Genomic DNA, 16,908 nt, shown 5'->3' on the forward strand with positions numbered 1-16,908 from the left:
AGGGGGAGGAGGAATGAAATAAAATAAAGCTGGGGGTGGGGGGTGGGGCGGCTGGGGCTCCTCACAGTCCACCTGGAGGGTGTGTAAATCCTAGTTGGAACCAGGCCTGCTCCAGTTCACACCAGTTAATCTTGACCAGCTCAGATGAAGTGAGAGACACCAACAGAACTGCACAGAATTCCTTTCAGGAGCAACTTTCAGCCAATACTTCTAGAAACTGTACGGCAGCAGGAAACAGCCTGAGCCCAGTGGAAGGCGATATGGCTGAATCTGTCAAGATTACAAAATGTATATAATCCTCTCATCTAGCAATTCCACTGGGGACTTTATGCTGTGGATACACCTGAACCTGTACATAAAGGCACATGAAAGGCCATACACCATAACATCATAACACTGTATGTGACAGCAAATGCATGGAAACCACCTAAATGTCCATCCACAGAGGACAATTACTTGTCTCTCAACCAGCAATTACTGCTACTATGTGGCCACTAAAAAGTAAAAAAACGAAGAAACTCTCTATGTGCTGATAAAGCAAGCTCTCCAAGATCTAGTAAATGAACAGAATATAGAAAAATGTATGTCCTGGTAATATATCTCTCCTTACTGTATTCATATAAACGCTGACAGGACATACAAGCAACTAATAATTGTGATGACCTATGAAGGTAGGAATAAAGGAGACAGGGACTGAGCTGAGAGCAAGACCTCTCAGTGGGTACCTTTTAAATCAAATAAATACTTAATTACTGGGGTGACCAGTTAGCCAGCTGGTTAGAGCATGATGCTGTTAACACCAAGGTTGCTGGTTCAATCCCCACATGGGCCACTGTGAGCTGTGCCCTCCCTAAGAGTCAACTATGCCATTGTAGCATGAAAGCAACGTGTAACCAATGACCATGGCTGTTCCCCAATCAAGTTTTTAAAAAAATACTTAATTACTCGAAAAAATAATTGAACTAAAAAAAAAAGTGGCTGTCATTGAAGGGCTAGCCCCTTCCCACCAACTATCAATGTTGGGGTCCCATGAAGGCCCAAACAGACCAGATGAGGATCCAACGTAGGGGTCTCTCAGGGGTCAGGGGTTAATGACCAGGCTGGGGGTCACCAGTAGATTAGCAAATAAACTACATATATATAATGGAATGCTCTGAAACATAGACAGGTAAGGTGAATGTGTACACACATACCCGTAAATTCTTCTCATAAGCCAATCATATGGCTGTGAGAACACCCAAGAAACTAGTGAAGAACGTTGCCACCAGAAAGAGAATTGGTGTCTGGGGGTGGCAGTGAGCAAGACTGCATGCACCTTTGTGGCTTTTGAATTACGTGCTATGTATATCAATAACCTATTTACAAAATAATCTATTTATAACAATTAGCCAATTACAAAACACACTGGGAAAATTTACTGTAAAACACATTTACAAAGGGATATAAAAAGCTTGGGTAAATGTCCTTGAATAGGAAAAGTAAATATTTAAAGATGTCAATTCACTAATTTAGTCTGTATTTTTGACATGATCTCAATGAAAACTCAAAAGGGGTTTGTTTGTTTTTTACCTATGCAAGCTAATTCTAAAATTCATATGGAAAAATTAGTGTGCATATATAACCAAGAAATTTTTGCAAAACGTGAGGAAATACTATTATCAAATATTAAAGCACATTAACTTAAAGCTACAGTATTAAGATTAATTTCCTCCCTCACTTATTAAATCAAAACAAATTCCAGAAAGGCTTTAAAAGTGAAAATAAAAACTAGAAGTACCAAAATAAAACATGAGATATTTTAAAAACAACTTTACTGAGTTATAATTCACCTACAGTGTAACTCAATGGTTTTTAGTATGATTACAAAGTTGTGTAACCATCACCAATATCTAATTCCAGAACATTTTTATCACCCAGAAAAAAAACCCATACCCATTAGAATTTGCTCCCCATTCTTCTTACCCCCCCCCAGCTCCTGGCGACTATTTTCTGTCTCTATGGATTTGCCTGTTCTGGACATTTCACAGAAATGAAATCATACTATACATGTATTTTGTGTCTGGCTTCTTTCACTTCACATAATGTTTTCAAGGTGTATCCACAACCTACCACTTAACGTACCTCACTCCTTTTTATGGCTGGATAATATTCCATTATCTGGATAGACCACGTGATGTTCACCTATTCATCAGTTGATGGACAACTGGATTGTTTCCGCTTTTTTGGCTATTATGAATAATGCTGCTATAAATATTGATGTACAAGTTTCTGTGTGGACATATGTTTTAATTCTCTTGTATTCATACTTAGGAATGTAAGTGCTGGGTCAAATGGTAACTGTACGTTTAACCATCGGAGGAACTGCCAGACTGTTTTGCAAAGTGCTGCACCATTTTATATTTCTGCCAGCATTGCACTAGGGCTCCGATTTCTCACCATCCTTGCGAACATTTGTATTGCCTATGTTTTTTGTTAGAGCCACCCGAGTGGGTGTGAAGTAGTGTCTCACTATGGTTTTGAGCTGCTTTTCTCTACCTAACAGCTAATGATGCTGATCATCTTGAGATCTTTCTCTCTAATGCTTTAAGATTAAGGAAACTCTAAACAAGACACACAACTCAAGAACCATAAATTTATGGACCACATAAAAATTCAAGTAAATAGATCTTTAAAAGTTCTCATCGCAAGAAAAAAACAAGTGTAACTATGTGAGGTGATGGATGTTAATTAAATTTACTGTGGTGATCATTTTGCAATACATACAAATATTGAATCTTATGTCCTATGCCTGAAATTAATATAATGTGTATATCGGTTCTATCTCAATCAAAAATTTAAATTTTTAAAAATTAAAACAATAGGGCCAGCCGAGTGGCTCAGTTGGTTAAGAGCGCGAGCTCTGAGCAACAGGGCCGCCAGTTCGATTTCCACATGGGCCAGTGAGCTGCGCCCGAGCTGAGCTGCCACTGAGCTGCCAACAGGTGGCAGGATGGCTCATCTGGTGAGAGCACGTGCTCCTAACAACAAGGTTTCCAGTTCGACTCCCGCATGGGATGGTGGGCTATACCCACCCATAACTAAGATTGAACACGGCACCTGGAGCTGAGTGGCCGCAAGCTGCCGATGGGCGGCGGGATGGCGAATGGACTTGGAGCTGAGCTTGCTGTGCCCTCCACAACTAAAACTGAAGGACAACAACTTGGCTGTTCCCCTTCCCCAATTCCCCAATAAAAATCTTAAGAAAAAAAAAAGTAAATAAAACAAAATTAAGGTCTGGCCGAGTGTTGCGTTGGTTAGGAGTTGGCTTGGGATGCCAGCTCTGAGCAGTAGGGCCCTGGTTCGGATCCCACATGAGGGCCAGTGACGCTGCACCCTCTACAGCTAAGATGGTGAACAACAGCTTGACCTGGAGCTGGGCTGTCATGAGTCACTGGCAGCGGCGTAGGCTGCAGTGGGGCTGGCTGGCAGCTGGCATGAGCTTTCGTGAGCTGCCGTCCAATGGCCGGCGAGCAACTACCGCACCTGGGAAGAGTGCAGTGATAATACCAACATGGACCAGTGAAGCAACATCCTCCAAACTAGACTGAAGAACAAAAGAACAGCAACTTTTCTGTTCCCCTTTCCAGATTCCCCAATAAAATCTTTTTAAAAATAAATAAATAAATATTCTAGGCTGGCCGAGTGGTTCAGTTGGTTAAGAGTTGTCTTAAAAGTGCGAGCTCGAGCAACAGGGCCGCCGGTTCGATTCCCACATGGGCCAGTGATGCTGCACCTGAGCTGAGCTGTTGCTAAGCTGCCAACAGGTGGCCAGATGGCTCAGCTGGTGTAACAACAAGATTGCCTGTTCCACGGTGGGCTACACCCACCTGCAACTAAGACTGAACTTGGCACCTTGAGCTGAGCTGCCACCCGGATGGCTCAGTGGATAAGTCGTGCGCTCTTAACAACAAGGCTGCCGGGTTTGACTCCTGCATGGGATGGTGGCAACGTCCACTCGCAACTAAGGCTGAACACAGCTCCTTGAGCTTAGAGCTGCTGATGGGAAGGAAGCCAGATGGCGACTGGTGCCCTCCACAACGAGGACTGAACAACAACTTGGCTGGTCCCCTTCCCCAATTCCCCAACACTGTTCCCCTCCCCCAATTCCCCAATAAAATCTTTAAAGAAAAGAAAAATTCTAGCTGGCTACAGTGAGGGCACCAAAAATTCAATTCAAAAGGAACATCCTCTGACTTTGAACCTAAAGCATTTCACTTTGAGTGGAAATGGATCCATTTCATTGCTCCCGAATCAGTGTTGTGGTCTGAAACAGCAAACACCATCACAGGGCAGCTCCTTCAGGGAAATCAACTTTGCCCTGTTTACAACCTGGTGTTTGACACTGAGGGGGCGGGGAGAGGAATATTTCTTTTCCTACACTGTTTTCTCATCAACCCGTCTTTCCTCCCTCTTTCCTCAAGCTGTATTCCCTCTCTTCTTGTCCAGAGGTAGCAAAACACTTGAAGATTTTTCTTTTGCCTTAGTTCTGGCCAACTATTCAGCCAGTAACTAATAAGGCCTTTGCTAATCTATATGTGGGTGGTATGATCTTCTGCAGATGGCTCAGATAACTCAGCTTCCACCCCCTGACACACACACATGCAATCAAGCATCTCATGCCCTCATGCTAAAGGCTCCCCTAGTACCCTAAGCCCCAGCACCATGGTTTATACAGATAACAATGCCATTCAAAGTCTAAGCAGTTAAGGACTGAAACCTGTATCATCATGTCCTATTAGCAGCATAAATAGCTGTCTCACAGAGCAAAATGTGGCAAGCAAGTGCTACTCCTCTCATCCTCCCCAAAACAGTCTGGGAATACCAGAAATTTGCCTGAATTCTTGTGAAGGCTGCAGCACAGAGGTGTAAGGGCAGAAATTAAACATTACCCCAAAGTGAGAGCAGGGGGAAGCAGCAAACTAAATCAACAAAAGAATAAAAGTACTGAATGTGAGGTTTTGGCCAGACAGGGTCCAGGTGGGGTTCATTTTGGGAAATAAATTTGCAATGCTCGAGCCCTCCAACAAACAGGGGAACCCTGCTCCTGACCTTTCTGGTGCTTGGAGCAGACCCCTCACCTCTATGACTCTCATTTCCAAGGCAGAAAATTCCAGCAAAGGTTCCAGCTCACACAGAACGGAAAAAGCATAAGATGTTAACTTGAGCACCATCCAATTCCACCGTGCCTGTCTCATGATCTCCTTCCAGCAATGTCCAACCTTGAGAACAAGAGCATCCCACAAGATTAGGAAACACAGCTCAGGGGCTGTAGTGGTCATGGCAGTGACCTAGCCACACGAAAGGACCAACCCGCCGGCCTATCTGCCTTACAACACAATCATATTTGCTTTTGGAGACTAAGTCTGTTGTTGCTTTTTCAGGGTCATATCTCTTCTTTGGGAGGCAGCTTTCTCAGTCATCTAATCAGTTACTTTTGATACTTGTTGGAGCTCCGGTGAAAAGGTTTGACAGCAGTTTATATTTTTAGTATTAACATTTTACTTTCCAGATGGCTCAGGTTCTGATATCCCTACTCCCTATAATGAATGTACATTTTTCAGGAGAAGGAATTACTTATTGGTTGTAATACTGCTGGTTCCCAACTACCAGTCAAGGTAAACTTCACAAGGAACAAATGCTCTATAATCAGCCACCTGGTCCTGAGGACATGTAGAAAATCAGGTGTGTGTGTACCTCAGTGACTGCAGCTGGGTTCTCCAAACACCGGCCCAGGTCAGGCACTGTGACTCTCTCAATGATTACAGACGGATGTGGTCCCTTCCCACAAGTTTACATCTAACAGACGAGAAACGACAAAAATTTTAGCCTCATTCATCCTCACTCCCACATACTCCTTCCTAGTTTCTTGTCAAACCAAATTACTCACAGGCACCCCCTTACCCTGGCCCTAATATTTTCAAGGCTTGGTCCATATGTCCTCTCTTCTGTGAAACTTACATAGTCAACCATAAGTTCCTGTGCTCCCTGATATGCCACACACATGCTCCCACTAACCTATGACCCCAACAGAAGGCTCACATCATCTTTGACGTCCTTAAGTAATGAGCAAAAATGAGCAAGTCCACAAGCAGAGACTGTATCCCACACCTCAGAAACATGCTGCAGGTGAAAGGACCGAGACAACGGTGACTTGAGGTCGAAGTCCTAGATGTGAAGCTGAGCACATGCTAAAATTTGGCAATACTTTCCCAAGAAAAGAGAAAAATACAGAATTCTGAATTTCCTTTACAGGTGAAGTCTCTTGTAACTATATACTCCCCCCCTCCCCCACCCCACTGTATATTTTCTTGCCTAAATTCACCCATCACTGAATCCATTAAAATAACTATACCATCACACTTATCCACACAGTTGACAATGTCAAGGGTATCTGCAATATAGAAGGCTTCCAAAAACAGGTTCTGTATCTTAGATTCAGGCAAAATAATTCTTGAACTATTGCAACAGAAGTTGCAGCAGGGGACAGATTATTAAAGAAAAGAGATCAAATAAACAGATAACAAAATTTGGGTGGCCTGAAACCTAACATATGTTCACAATGGAAGTAACACTGCATGATACAAAGAATGAATTACAAACACACCATCAGAACATTTTAGAATGTGAATAAGAGAAAAAAACAACCTGGGGGGGAGAGGGAGGGGTTGAAGTCAGCTACTAAAGAAATAAGAATCAAATTGATAATAATTACTCATCTGTAATAAGGGTGCTAGACGACGACAGAGCAATATCATCACTCTTTGAAGGAAAATGATTTTGTCCTGGAATGCAATACCCAGCCAAACTAATATCCAAGTATGAAGGCAAAATAAAAATCTTTTTAGACGTGGTGGGCTTAGAAAATTTACAAGCTAGAGACTTTTTCTGCAAAACACACCCAAAGATATACTCTGATAAAACAATGCTTGAGCCGTTCTATCAAAAGATACAAGCAACACTGATAAAACTAACAGTTGTCTTGTAGTCGGTGGTCACATAGGGCAGTCAAGTAGCTGTAACCTGCCACACAGCCCGGCCAATAAGCAACAATGAGCGGACAGAACCATGACTGCAGGAGAGAAAGGCGGCCCCAGGAAGTTTCTAAAGTCGCGCATGTGCATTAGTTAAAGGAGCCGTCCTACAGTTAACTCTTTCTCATTATCATAGTAAAAAACACTCCCCTAGGCGGAGACTTAGGATGTTAATGAGACATGCTACGCAGGAAGTAGCACGTGGGTACCCTGCGGAGGACCCGCCTCAACATACTTTGGGGAGGGGAAAAGGAAAGAGAAAGAAAGGTGTGGCCCCCAACCTCAAGAGCCTATAAAACTGCTGCATCTGTCAATTTCGCGGAGCCACATCCATTCTCTTTCAGAGTACGCTCCCTTGGTGCATCAAGCTTTCACTTTAATAAGCCTTTCTCTCACCAAAACCGTTTCGCCCACTCTCTTGATTTCTATCCTGCGACTGACAAGGACCCGTCCGCCGGTAACACTCTTATCCGTTAGTGCATGTTATTTTTAAAAATCATGGTTAAAAAAGAGACTGCTGCATTAAACACATGAAAACATTCCTAGTATCCATGCAAATGTAAATTAAACAAGAAATGGTATATAAAGCATCGGTTTGGAAAGAGGTAATATCCAGTATTGAAGAAGACACCTTGATACACAGGTAGTCTCATTCCCTGCTAAAACCTTTTTGGGCAGTAATTTGGCAATATCAGCTAATATTTCAAATATGCACAGGCTCTGAACCACCAATTCTAAACCTCGAATTCTGTAATTCTAAAGAAATATACATGTGCACAAAAATTTAAATAGTCGCCCATTCTACACAGCATTGTAATAACCAAAACAAAAAAAAACGGAAAAAATCTTTATTATGTCCATTAACAGGGCATTAAGTAAATGACAGTGTGTCATGGGATACTATGCAGCTACTGGAAATCCGTAGACCCGTGCATGCTGACGAAAAGATGTGTAAGCCATGTTGAGAATTTAAGAAAAACTCTGCAGCACAACGCATATATGGTTTAGGCCTTTTTACATAAAAATAGTTAGACACATCTATTTATATGTGTTAACTGTGCAGAGCCTGAAAGGAAAACCAACAGATTCACCCGTGGCTACTTCCAAGTGGAGACTGAGAAAGCACGGATTACTGTCATTCTTTTTTTTTTTCTTCAACATTTACTTCAGCACCTACCAATTCCAGACCCAAAGGATTGAGGTTAACTCCTCAAGAGTCCACCGGCTGCACGAGTGCTCAGGGTGCCGGTTTGATTTGCTGCCGGGTGTCGTGTCGGCCGAGGTGGACACTCAGGCTCGTGTCGAGTGAACGAGGGAACCAGTGGCTAATGCACTACACGTGTATAAAACAACTCGGTAGCGAGGAGAAAGAAAAGCGCAACTAGGGACTTAAGTGATCAACCTGCTGAAGTCCGTTGTCAGCGCACACGCACCCCGGGATTTCACTCCACGAACCTGCCTTTGGCTCCAGAAGCGAGGTGCCCACGACCCCTCCGTCTCACCCCAGCCCAAGGAGAAGCCCCTGCTGTAGTTACACATGCCGGGGTTCAACCGCGTCACGTCCTGAGAACACCCGGGCAGCGCGGGGCGAAGCCAGGTGGGACCAGGACGCACCGAGCGCTCGGAGTTCGCAGCGCGTTTGGCACGTAAATCTCAGTCTCCCACGCCGCGCGAGGGGTGCCTTTCCCGCGCCTACCACAGATGACGAAGCGGGGGACCGTTTCTCGGGGGACCGCGCGTACCCGCCCTCGCCCGCCGGTCCAGCCACCCTCACCTCCCGAGGCGACAGCTAGCGCTGGCGCCCGCAGGCGACGTCCCCACAGCAGCAGCGCCCGCAGCTCACGCGCCATGTCTTTCCTTCGGAGCGTCCAGCGCAACCGCGCGCGCAGGAGGCGAGGCCTTCCTCAGGCGCAGCGCAGTGACGTCACAGCGCGCGCCGGCTGTCTGGTCCTCAGCCTGCGCCGGCGGCTGGGCGGGGCCTCTGTGGCACGCGTGGATAACCGTGCCTGGGGGCGGGACCTCTGTGACCTTGTGCCGCGTTGTCAAGGGCGACAAGCCAAGCGCGGAGCGGCCCCAGATACTCCCTAGTCAGCTGGGTCTCGTTTTGTGCATCCCTGAGATGGGGCAGATGTTCATAAATACCCGGAAGGGTTTGAAAGCGCGGCTCACCGGGCAGAAATAACGTCTCTGGGGTCTTTATAAGCCCCCGGCCAACCGTCTAGACCGTTGGAAGTCAGTCTCGTCCAACCAAGACAGGCCAAATAGCTAAAAGGAGTGAAAGGGAGAACTTCAGGCTTGACTTGTCCACACCAAGACGTGAACTCTGGAGGCAACACCTACCAGCAACACTGGGCCATTCATTTCATTTCTCTTGCCCTGCAGGAGATAAGAGTCTAGTTGGGGATTCATACCAACTCCCTTTCTCACAGAGTACCAAGCCAGGTAAAATGCACATTCTCTGGCATCGCCTGAAGTGGGGCCCAGGCAGCTCCCCAGATGATTCTGAGGCACACTAGAGACCGACTGCCACATATGTACTAAAACAGGGTTACTAGAGATTGTGACAGGAGCTGCAAAAATACAGAAGCCAAGACAGTGTCCTCCTTGGGGCCTGGAATCATTGGGGCATTGGAGGGGATGTTGTCAGGGAATGCTTCCCGGTGGAAGGGGTCAAGATGACTCCAAGTTACAGCCTTAAGCAACTGAGAAGGACGTAAAAGAGGTGGGCACATTTGGATGGAAGAGCTCCTCTTAGAAGACTTTTCTGGGCTTTCACTTAGAAGAAAGACTGCAGCAGCCTCACTAGCCCCCGACTCATTCTCTGCACACAGCTGGATCACACACTCCTCACTCGGGGTCTTCCAGCAGTTTCCCTGCACACTTATAATCAACTCCAAACCCCTACTGCGCTGGCCTCCAGGCCATGCAAAACCGGCCCCTGCCTCTCTCCCTTCCTCACCACACTCCAGACATACTGAGCCTGTCCCAGGTGTAGCCATTCCCAGGAAAGTCACTGCAGCTACTCCGGGAGAATTGAGGGGTCTCCGCCTCACATTTCATTCGTTGTTCACTCCACTCAGAAAATCGTCTCTTGTAAAAGGGGACACATTGGTCCATGAGGCAATAGATCTAGCTTGGGGAGCCCCTTTATTTCAGGAAGGGGAAGTGGTATTTAGCAAAGGGAAGAGGGAAGCCCACATTTCAGTTATGAATGAGGAACCTTTGCCAAGACAAGCAGGACCCAGGCTCTGTGGAGGGCAAACCTACGTTTCCAGACACATTTACCAGGGCTGTCTGTCCCCTCCGCCTGTGGCCTTCAGAGACACACCCTCATCCACAGATCTTTGTGGTAAGTACTGCATCCTCTGGTAGCCTAGGGAACTGGCTTTTTAAAGTGCTCAGGGATCCAAGTCAAGTCTTGATGGGGTCATGGGCAGATTTCAGCCCCGACATACCCAAGGAAAACGGAAGAAGGGAAAAATATAATTAGATGCAGATGTACTTGAGCTGAATTGATGGAGACTAGAGACTGACATGGGGAGAGCAGAAGAGAAAAGAGGAGATGGGAGGGTGGGGGAGACCCCCTGGAGTTGCCTGACCACCACTGCGGCCACTATGAGGCTGCCCATTCCTTCTCCAAAAGTTACTGCCTCCCCCTGGGGTGAGCTGAGGGTCATGAAAAATGCCCCCTATTATTTACAATAACCAGAGTGTAGAAACAACTCACGTGTCCATGGTTGGATCAATTAATAAACAAAACATGTTCTATATATACAGTGCAATTTATTGAGACTTAGAAAGGGAGGAAATTCTGACACATGCTTCAACAAGAATGAAACTTGAGGACATTATGAACAGTGAAATAAGCCAGTTGCATAAAGACAAATACTGTGTGATTCCACTAACATGAAGTAGGTAGTCATCAAATTCATAGAGACAGAAAGTAGGGTGGGTGTCAGGGTAGGGGAGAGGGAGAGGGTAGTTAGTTTTAATGGGGACAAAGTTTCCATTTCGCAGATGAATAGAGTTCTAGAGAGGATGATGGGTGATGACTGCACAACAATATGAATGTATGTAATACCACTGAACTGTACACTTAAAAATGATTAAGATGAGGGCCGGCCGAGTGGCTCAGTTGGTTAAGAGCTCGCTCAAGAGTTTGAGTTCTGAGCAACAGCGGTTCGATGCCCAGCCCAAGCTGAGCTGCCACTAAGCTGCCAATAGGTAGCAGGATGGCTCAGCTAAAAAGAAGAAAAATGATTAAGATGGTAGATTTTTTTTAAGATTTTTTTTTTATTGGGGAATTGGGGAGGGGAACAGTGTTGGGGAATTGGGGAAGGGGAACATTGTGTTTTTCCAGGACCCATCAGCTCCAAGTCAAGTTGTTGTCCTTCAATCTTAGTTGTGGAGGGCGCAAGCTCAGCTCCCAAGTCCAGTCTCCGCTTTCAATCTAGTTGGGGACGGGGGTTAGGGGGAGGTGCAGCCCACCATACCATGTAGGAATCGAACCGGCAACCTTGTTAAGACCATGCGCTCTCACCAGCTCAGTGACAGCTCAGCGTACACACAGCTCACTGGCCCATGTGGGAATCGAAACTGCAACCCTGTTGCTCAGAGCTCACGCGTTAACCAACTGAGCCACTCGGCCAGCCCAAAGACGGTGAATTTTTTTTTAAAGATTTTTATTGTTGAATTGGGGGGATGGGAACAGCGCTGGGGAATTGGGGGAAGTGGAACAGACAAGTTGCTGTCCTTTTGTTCTTCAGTCTAGTTGTGGAGGACATTGCTTCAGTGGCCCAAGTTGGTACCATCATTGTGCTCTTCCCGGGTGAGGCAAATCAGTCGCTGGCTTCTGGATGGCCACTCACTGCAGCTGCTGCCCACTCACGCTGGCTGCAGGCTACACACGGTAGCCCATGGCAACCCACTGCCACAGGGGCTGCAGCCTATGCTGTCGCCGACGACTCACAGCAGCCCAGCTCCAGGTCGAGCTGTTGTTCAGCATCTTAGCTGTGGAGGGCAGTGTCAGTGGCCCTCATATGTGGGATCCGAACCGGGGCACTCTGGCGTCCCAAGCCAGTTCTTAACCATTGCGCCACTCGGCCGGCCCCAAAGATGGTGAATTTTATGTTATGTATATTTATCACGATTTCAAAAAACAAAAATGCCTACTGGAAAAAAAACAACCAACTAATTCAATTGCCTCCCTTTTTCATTTCTTTGTTCAAGGCACCAACTTCTGGGCAATCCTTTCCTCTCAGGAGGCAACGTCCTGTGAGCTCCCAGAGGAGGAAAGGCTTGTGGATAAAGGATACTTCGTGGCCTGAAAACATCCAGGGATGATGGGATTTCATGGATCCTCTTATAAGGCAGCGTACTTTCTGAAACTAAAAAATGTCAAGGAGAGAAACTCCCAGACAGTCCTGCACATGCTGGGTGTTGTGTGAAAGCTATTCTCTAATTGTCTTAGTGTTCAGGTCTCAGGAGCAAGGGTTTCCCCCAGCAGACAGGCCTGTACAGACCTGGTCTGAGAGAAGGGCAGCTGCGGCTTGGAGGTTTGACCACAGCTTCAGAGGCAGTAACTGCCCTTGAGTTTCTGAGGTGTCAAAACCTTCCACTTCAGAGAAATAACTAATGGCCAGGTGGCACCTGCACAGGGTTTTGTGCATTTCTTAAAAGTCCTTTTCATCCTTTTCAGGACGTTGACACCAACTCAGCAAGGGTTGGAACTCAGAAACCTAGTATTTCACTGATTGCTTAATAACTATCTCATGTTAGATGAATGTCAGTCCCCTGCCAACTTCAGAGACCTCCCATAGCAGAATGGTTAGATCTGGCGGGATCCCAGGCCCTGACCCCCATTTGCACACAGGCTGATGGTGGGATTTGGCCAGAAGCATGACCTGTGGCCCTTTGTGGAGGCAGGTGCAGCCACTTAGCAGGACCTGGCCTAGAACTTACTAGAACAATTCTAATTTCACTTGGCTCAATCTCCAAATGGCTCATTCTGCTTTACCAGTGGCCACTTTTAATTCCCCCATCAAGGACCCTGGGAACGTCACAAGTTGATTGCACAGAGCCCCACACGTTCAGGGATGAATGGACCTGAGATCTTTCTCCCTTTTCACCCTATACAGCATTGGCAGTCAGTCCAGGCCCCTGACTACCCACTAGCCGGGTGACCCCTGGCAACCCCTTCCCCTCTCGGGGTCTTTCCACTGTGAGCAGTGTCTGTACTCCCCACAGGAGGGAAGGATAGGCCATCCTGTTGGGCTCCCAGCCTCCCTGTCCAGCATGAATAATGGAAGACAGAACTTAGTTCAGACAACCATGAAATGTCACTGGCGGGGCCTTTTTTGAGTGACTCTAGCTCTGGAGAAGGCAGGGTGGACGAGGCAGTAACTTCTCCCTGCATTTATTCCTGGAAGCTTCTGCTGGGGGATATCACTCAGTAAATTGGCCTTGAGGGCATGTTTTGAAAGATGCCTTCTATCCTGGCAAAGAGCTCAGACCGACCACATTTTTTCCCCCAGCTTGTGCATGAAGCATTAGAAGAAAAAATGACTACCACACCTCAAGCCTACTGCTTCTATTGCTTACGAGAAGACAAGTGGGAATTGGCTTGGTCTGAGAGAGGCTGCAGGGTGAAAAGCAACTCCATTCTGTGTGTGCTTGCACATGTGTGCATGTGTATGTTTGGGCCAAGCTGGTGGCCCTATAATTCCTAAAGCCACCATTCTTACCTTGATGCTTGGAGGGAACAGATAAGCTGTCTGGGGAGGCCTGATCAGCTGGCCCCTCTCTCTGCTCAGCATGGCTTCCTGGTAGCTGCAGGGCCCCTCTCACAATGTCTGCTCCATGCCAGCAAGGCTCTGCCTCCCTCAAGGACTAGCCCTTTGCCTCGGTGCCATGGGCTTCTACTCCAGCCAGAGGGCTTGCCCAGCATCCAGGACTGCCTGGAACCCAGGTCCCAACAGGTGGGCAGCTTTCCCAGAGTTCCTCTCATTGAGACTTTGTCTCAGGTGTGAAGATGGCCCCCTCAGTCAGAATCCCCTGGTCCAGTAGGGTATCGGTGCACAGGGTAGAAATGCTGACTGTTGTTTTTCCTGAAGGTGCCAATACCCCTGGGCATGGGGCAAAGGGGCTGTGGTCCATCAGTGTCAACCAGGTCGCTTCTGAGTGGTGGGTGCTGTGTCTGCAGTTCAGAAAACAGGAACGATGGGACTGACCTGGCACTCACCCCACTGGGTCACATCGCCCAGGAGACTGGCCAGGGCGAGGCTCCCCTCCTATTTGTTTGGGAAAACAAGCAAGATGTGACTCCCTTCTTTGTTTTCCTCAAAATCTGCATTTTTACAAATGCACTTCACAGGACGGCTCCCTGCACCTATCTCCGAGGACAAATAAAACATAGGACACACTTTCCAGGTAACTCGGGGGTTTTAAGCCCCCTGGGGCTCTTTGCAGCCAGGGCTCTGCCCTCCTCCTGTCCTATCCAGAGGACCTCAGGCTGACAGTGGTCCTGCCACACTCTTATTCAGGGATTTGAGGAAGGCGGAGACCCATGAGAACCAAAGGGGACAGGAGGTTCCTGCTAGGAACAAAAGCTGTGTAGGAGGCCAAAAAGCCACTTGACCAACCCCACCTCTCCCTACATCCGTTTATCATGAACATGAAGACTAAGGCAGTTTCAAAATCAGGATGCTTTGTTCTGGTCTCATAGTCTGTCTCCTCAAAGTATAGACAGAGGGCTAGCAGCAGCGGCCTCGCCCGAGAGCATGTTAGAAATTCAGAAGCTCAGCCTCCCCACCCCCGAGACCTACTGCATCCAGATTTTATAATAGCAAGATCCCAGATAATCCATTCACACATCAGAGCTGGAGAAGCACTGGCCTAAGGAACACACAGCTGTGCCAAAGAGAAGGTGTGTGTTTCCTAAATGAGGGAGCACTTATTGCAATTATTGGCCCTGACGAAGAGACATCTTCCTCGTTTCCGGCACAAAATGAGGTCAGTGCCCTGGCTTTGAGCCCTAGCACTGTCTAGCACCTTCCTCCAGTAGTCTGTCTCTATGGATTTTCTCCAAGGGCTGTATCTTAGTGCCTAGGATCTGTGCAATAAATGCTTGCTGAGTGAACAAACTCGGTGCTTCGAGAAAGCCTGCTTGCTTCAATGTTATCTAGTAGCAGGTGTACATCAGGAGAGACTTCCTGAAAAGGCCTGTTCTGGAGGAAAAGGGGCCTTGGCTTGCCCTCTCCCCACATGAGGACCCCTTTTTTCTGTTCAGGAAACCAAAGCTTGGAACTCAAGAGTCTAGAGCAGCGGTTCTCAACCTTCCTAATGCCGCGACCCCTTAATACAGTTCCTCATGTTGTGGTGACCCCCCAACCATAAAATGATTTTCGTTGCTACTCTATAACTGTAATTTTGCTACTGTTATGAATCGTAATGTAAGTATCTTTTTGTTTTCCGATGGTCTTAGGTGACCCCTGTGAAAGGGTCGTTTGACCCCCAAAGGGGTTGCGACCCACAGGTTGAGAACCGCTGGTCTAGAGGGTCGGAAACTGTTAAAGATTGGCCTCCCTCGAAGCTTGGAGGGTTCTCTGTGCTTCCGCCTGCGAAGGTTTTGCTCTCACTTGGTGACACCAGTTCTGGCTGCTGAACACCTGTTGACTGAACATCTCCTGCACAGCCCCCCCTCCCCCTCTGGCCAACTTCACTTCCCCGCCCCTTTCTCTACATCTCCTAGCTGTGGGAGCACAGCTGTGATGCCAACGTTTGGTCTCCAGGACTCCCCATCAGACCTGTCACTCCCCGTGCAGCAGCACCCTACCTCTTCTCTGGGCCCCCAACCTGTGCCCAGGTCCTGGCACAGGGAGGGAGCCTGGCAGCCTTGCTCACTCTGGCAGAAGGGAACACACTCAGATGCAGGAGCCGGGCGCACCCCTTGATGTCCTTTCCAAGAATGTCCTCTGGACATTTTCCTGAAGGAATGACCTGTGACTGCAGGGTCCTCACTCTCGCTTGGAACATTCTCTAAACACCACCTCCCTTGAGGATCCTTTAGTTCACTGATAGTCCCTTATACAGTAATTATTTTTAAAAAGTTTGTAAGAGGCTCCTTGTTGCTGGCCAGAGCCCTCGGGACCCAGAAACAGACAATAAAGTCAATTTCAGTCACTCAGCCTAGGCATAAGGTCATTTGCACTGGGAGTTTGAAGCTGTGGACACGAGGGCTGACCAGCACTATCCACACATTTTCTGTGATGCCAAAGTGAACCAGTGGGTGACAGACACAGGCAGGCTGAGTCCCACACAGTCCTTTGTAAGGACTCAGTTATCATTTGCTGTCTGCAATGTTTGAGGGGTTATGATGTACTGTGACGTTCCCACTTCCCCAAGGTACCCCGAGTGGGTTCATGGTCAATCTGTGGGGTAAGGAGCAGAGGCACCCATGTCGGGCAGATCTCAAGGCCAGGAGGCAAAGCTCCTTTCGGGCACAGAATCAGGGCTTGGGCCCACATCTGCCTTCACTGCTCATGAACTCAGGCAAGTTACTGCCTCCGTTCTTCAACCTTATAGCGGGGGCAAAGGAGTTAATGCATTTAAACAGTACTTGTTACCCAGTATAACTGTCCCTATTCAGACAAGAAAGAATTTAGGGAGCTCACTTAAGGCCGAGGCCCTGACGCATTACCACTGTGCGGTCAGTACCAATTCTCCATCCCTCAGCCTCACAGAAGCCTCAGGCCCACACTTCCTCTGATCAGATCTCACTTGTCTCCTCCAAACCTATGTGCACCACTAACTTAATCAAGGTGATCTAAGCTGTCAGCAC

The 16,908-nt window shown here is 47.4% G+C and overlaps 1 protein-coding gene across 1 annotated transcript in view; it reads right to left on the reverse strand.

Annotated features, from left to right (window-relative positions):
* Positions 1 to 8,985, reverse strand: part of TRAP1 (TNF receptor associated protein 1) — a 54,771-nt gene extending 45,786 nt beyond the window's left edge. Inside the window, exon 1 of the mRNA XM_019660243.1 lies at positions 8,845 to 8,985. Coding sequence (XP_019515788.1) covers positions 8,845 to 8,920 — 76 coding nt within the window. The 5' untranslated portion in view covers positions 8,921 to 8,985. The remainder of the gene's footprint in view (positions 1 to 8,844) is intronic.
* Between the last annotated feature and the right edge of the window lie 7,923 nt (positions 8,986 to 16,908).

This window comes from Hipposideros armiger, unplaced genomic scaffold (assembly GCF_001890085.2).
Source record: "Hipposideros armiger isolate ML-2016 unplaced genomic scaffold, ASM189008v1 scaffold_315, whole genome shotgun sequence".
In the NCBI taxonomy this organism is placed as follows: Eukaryota; Metazoa; Chordata; class Mammalia; order Chiroptera; family Hipposideridae; genus Hipposideros; species Hipposideros armiger.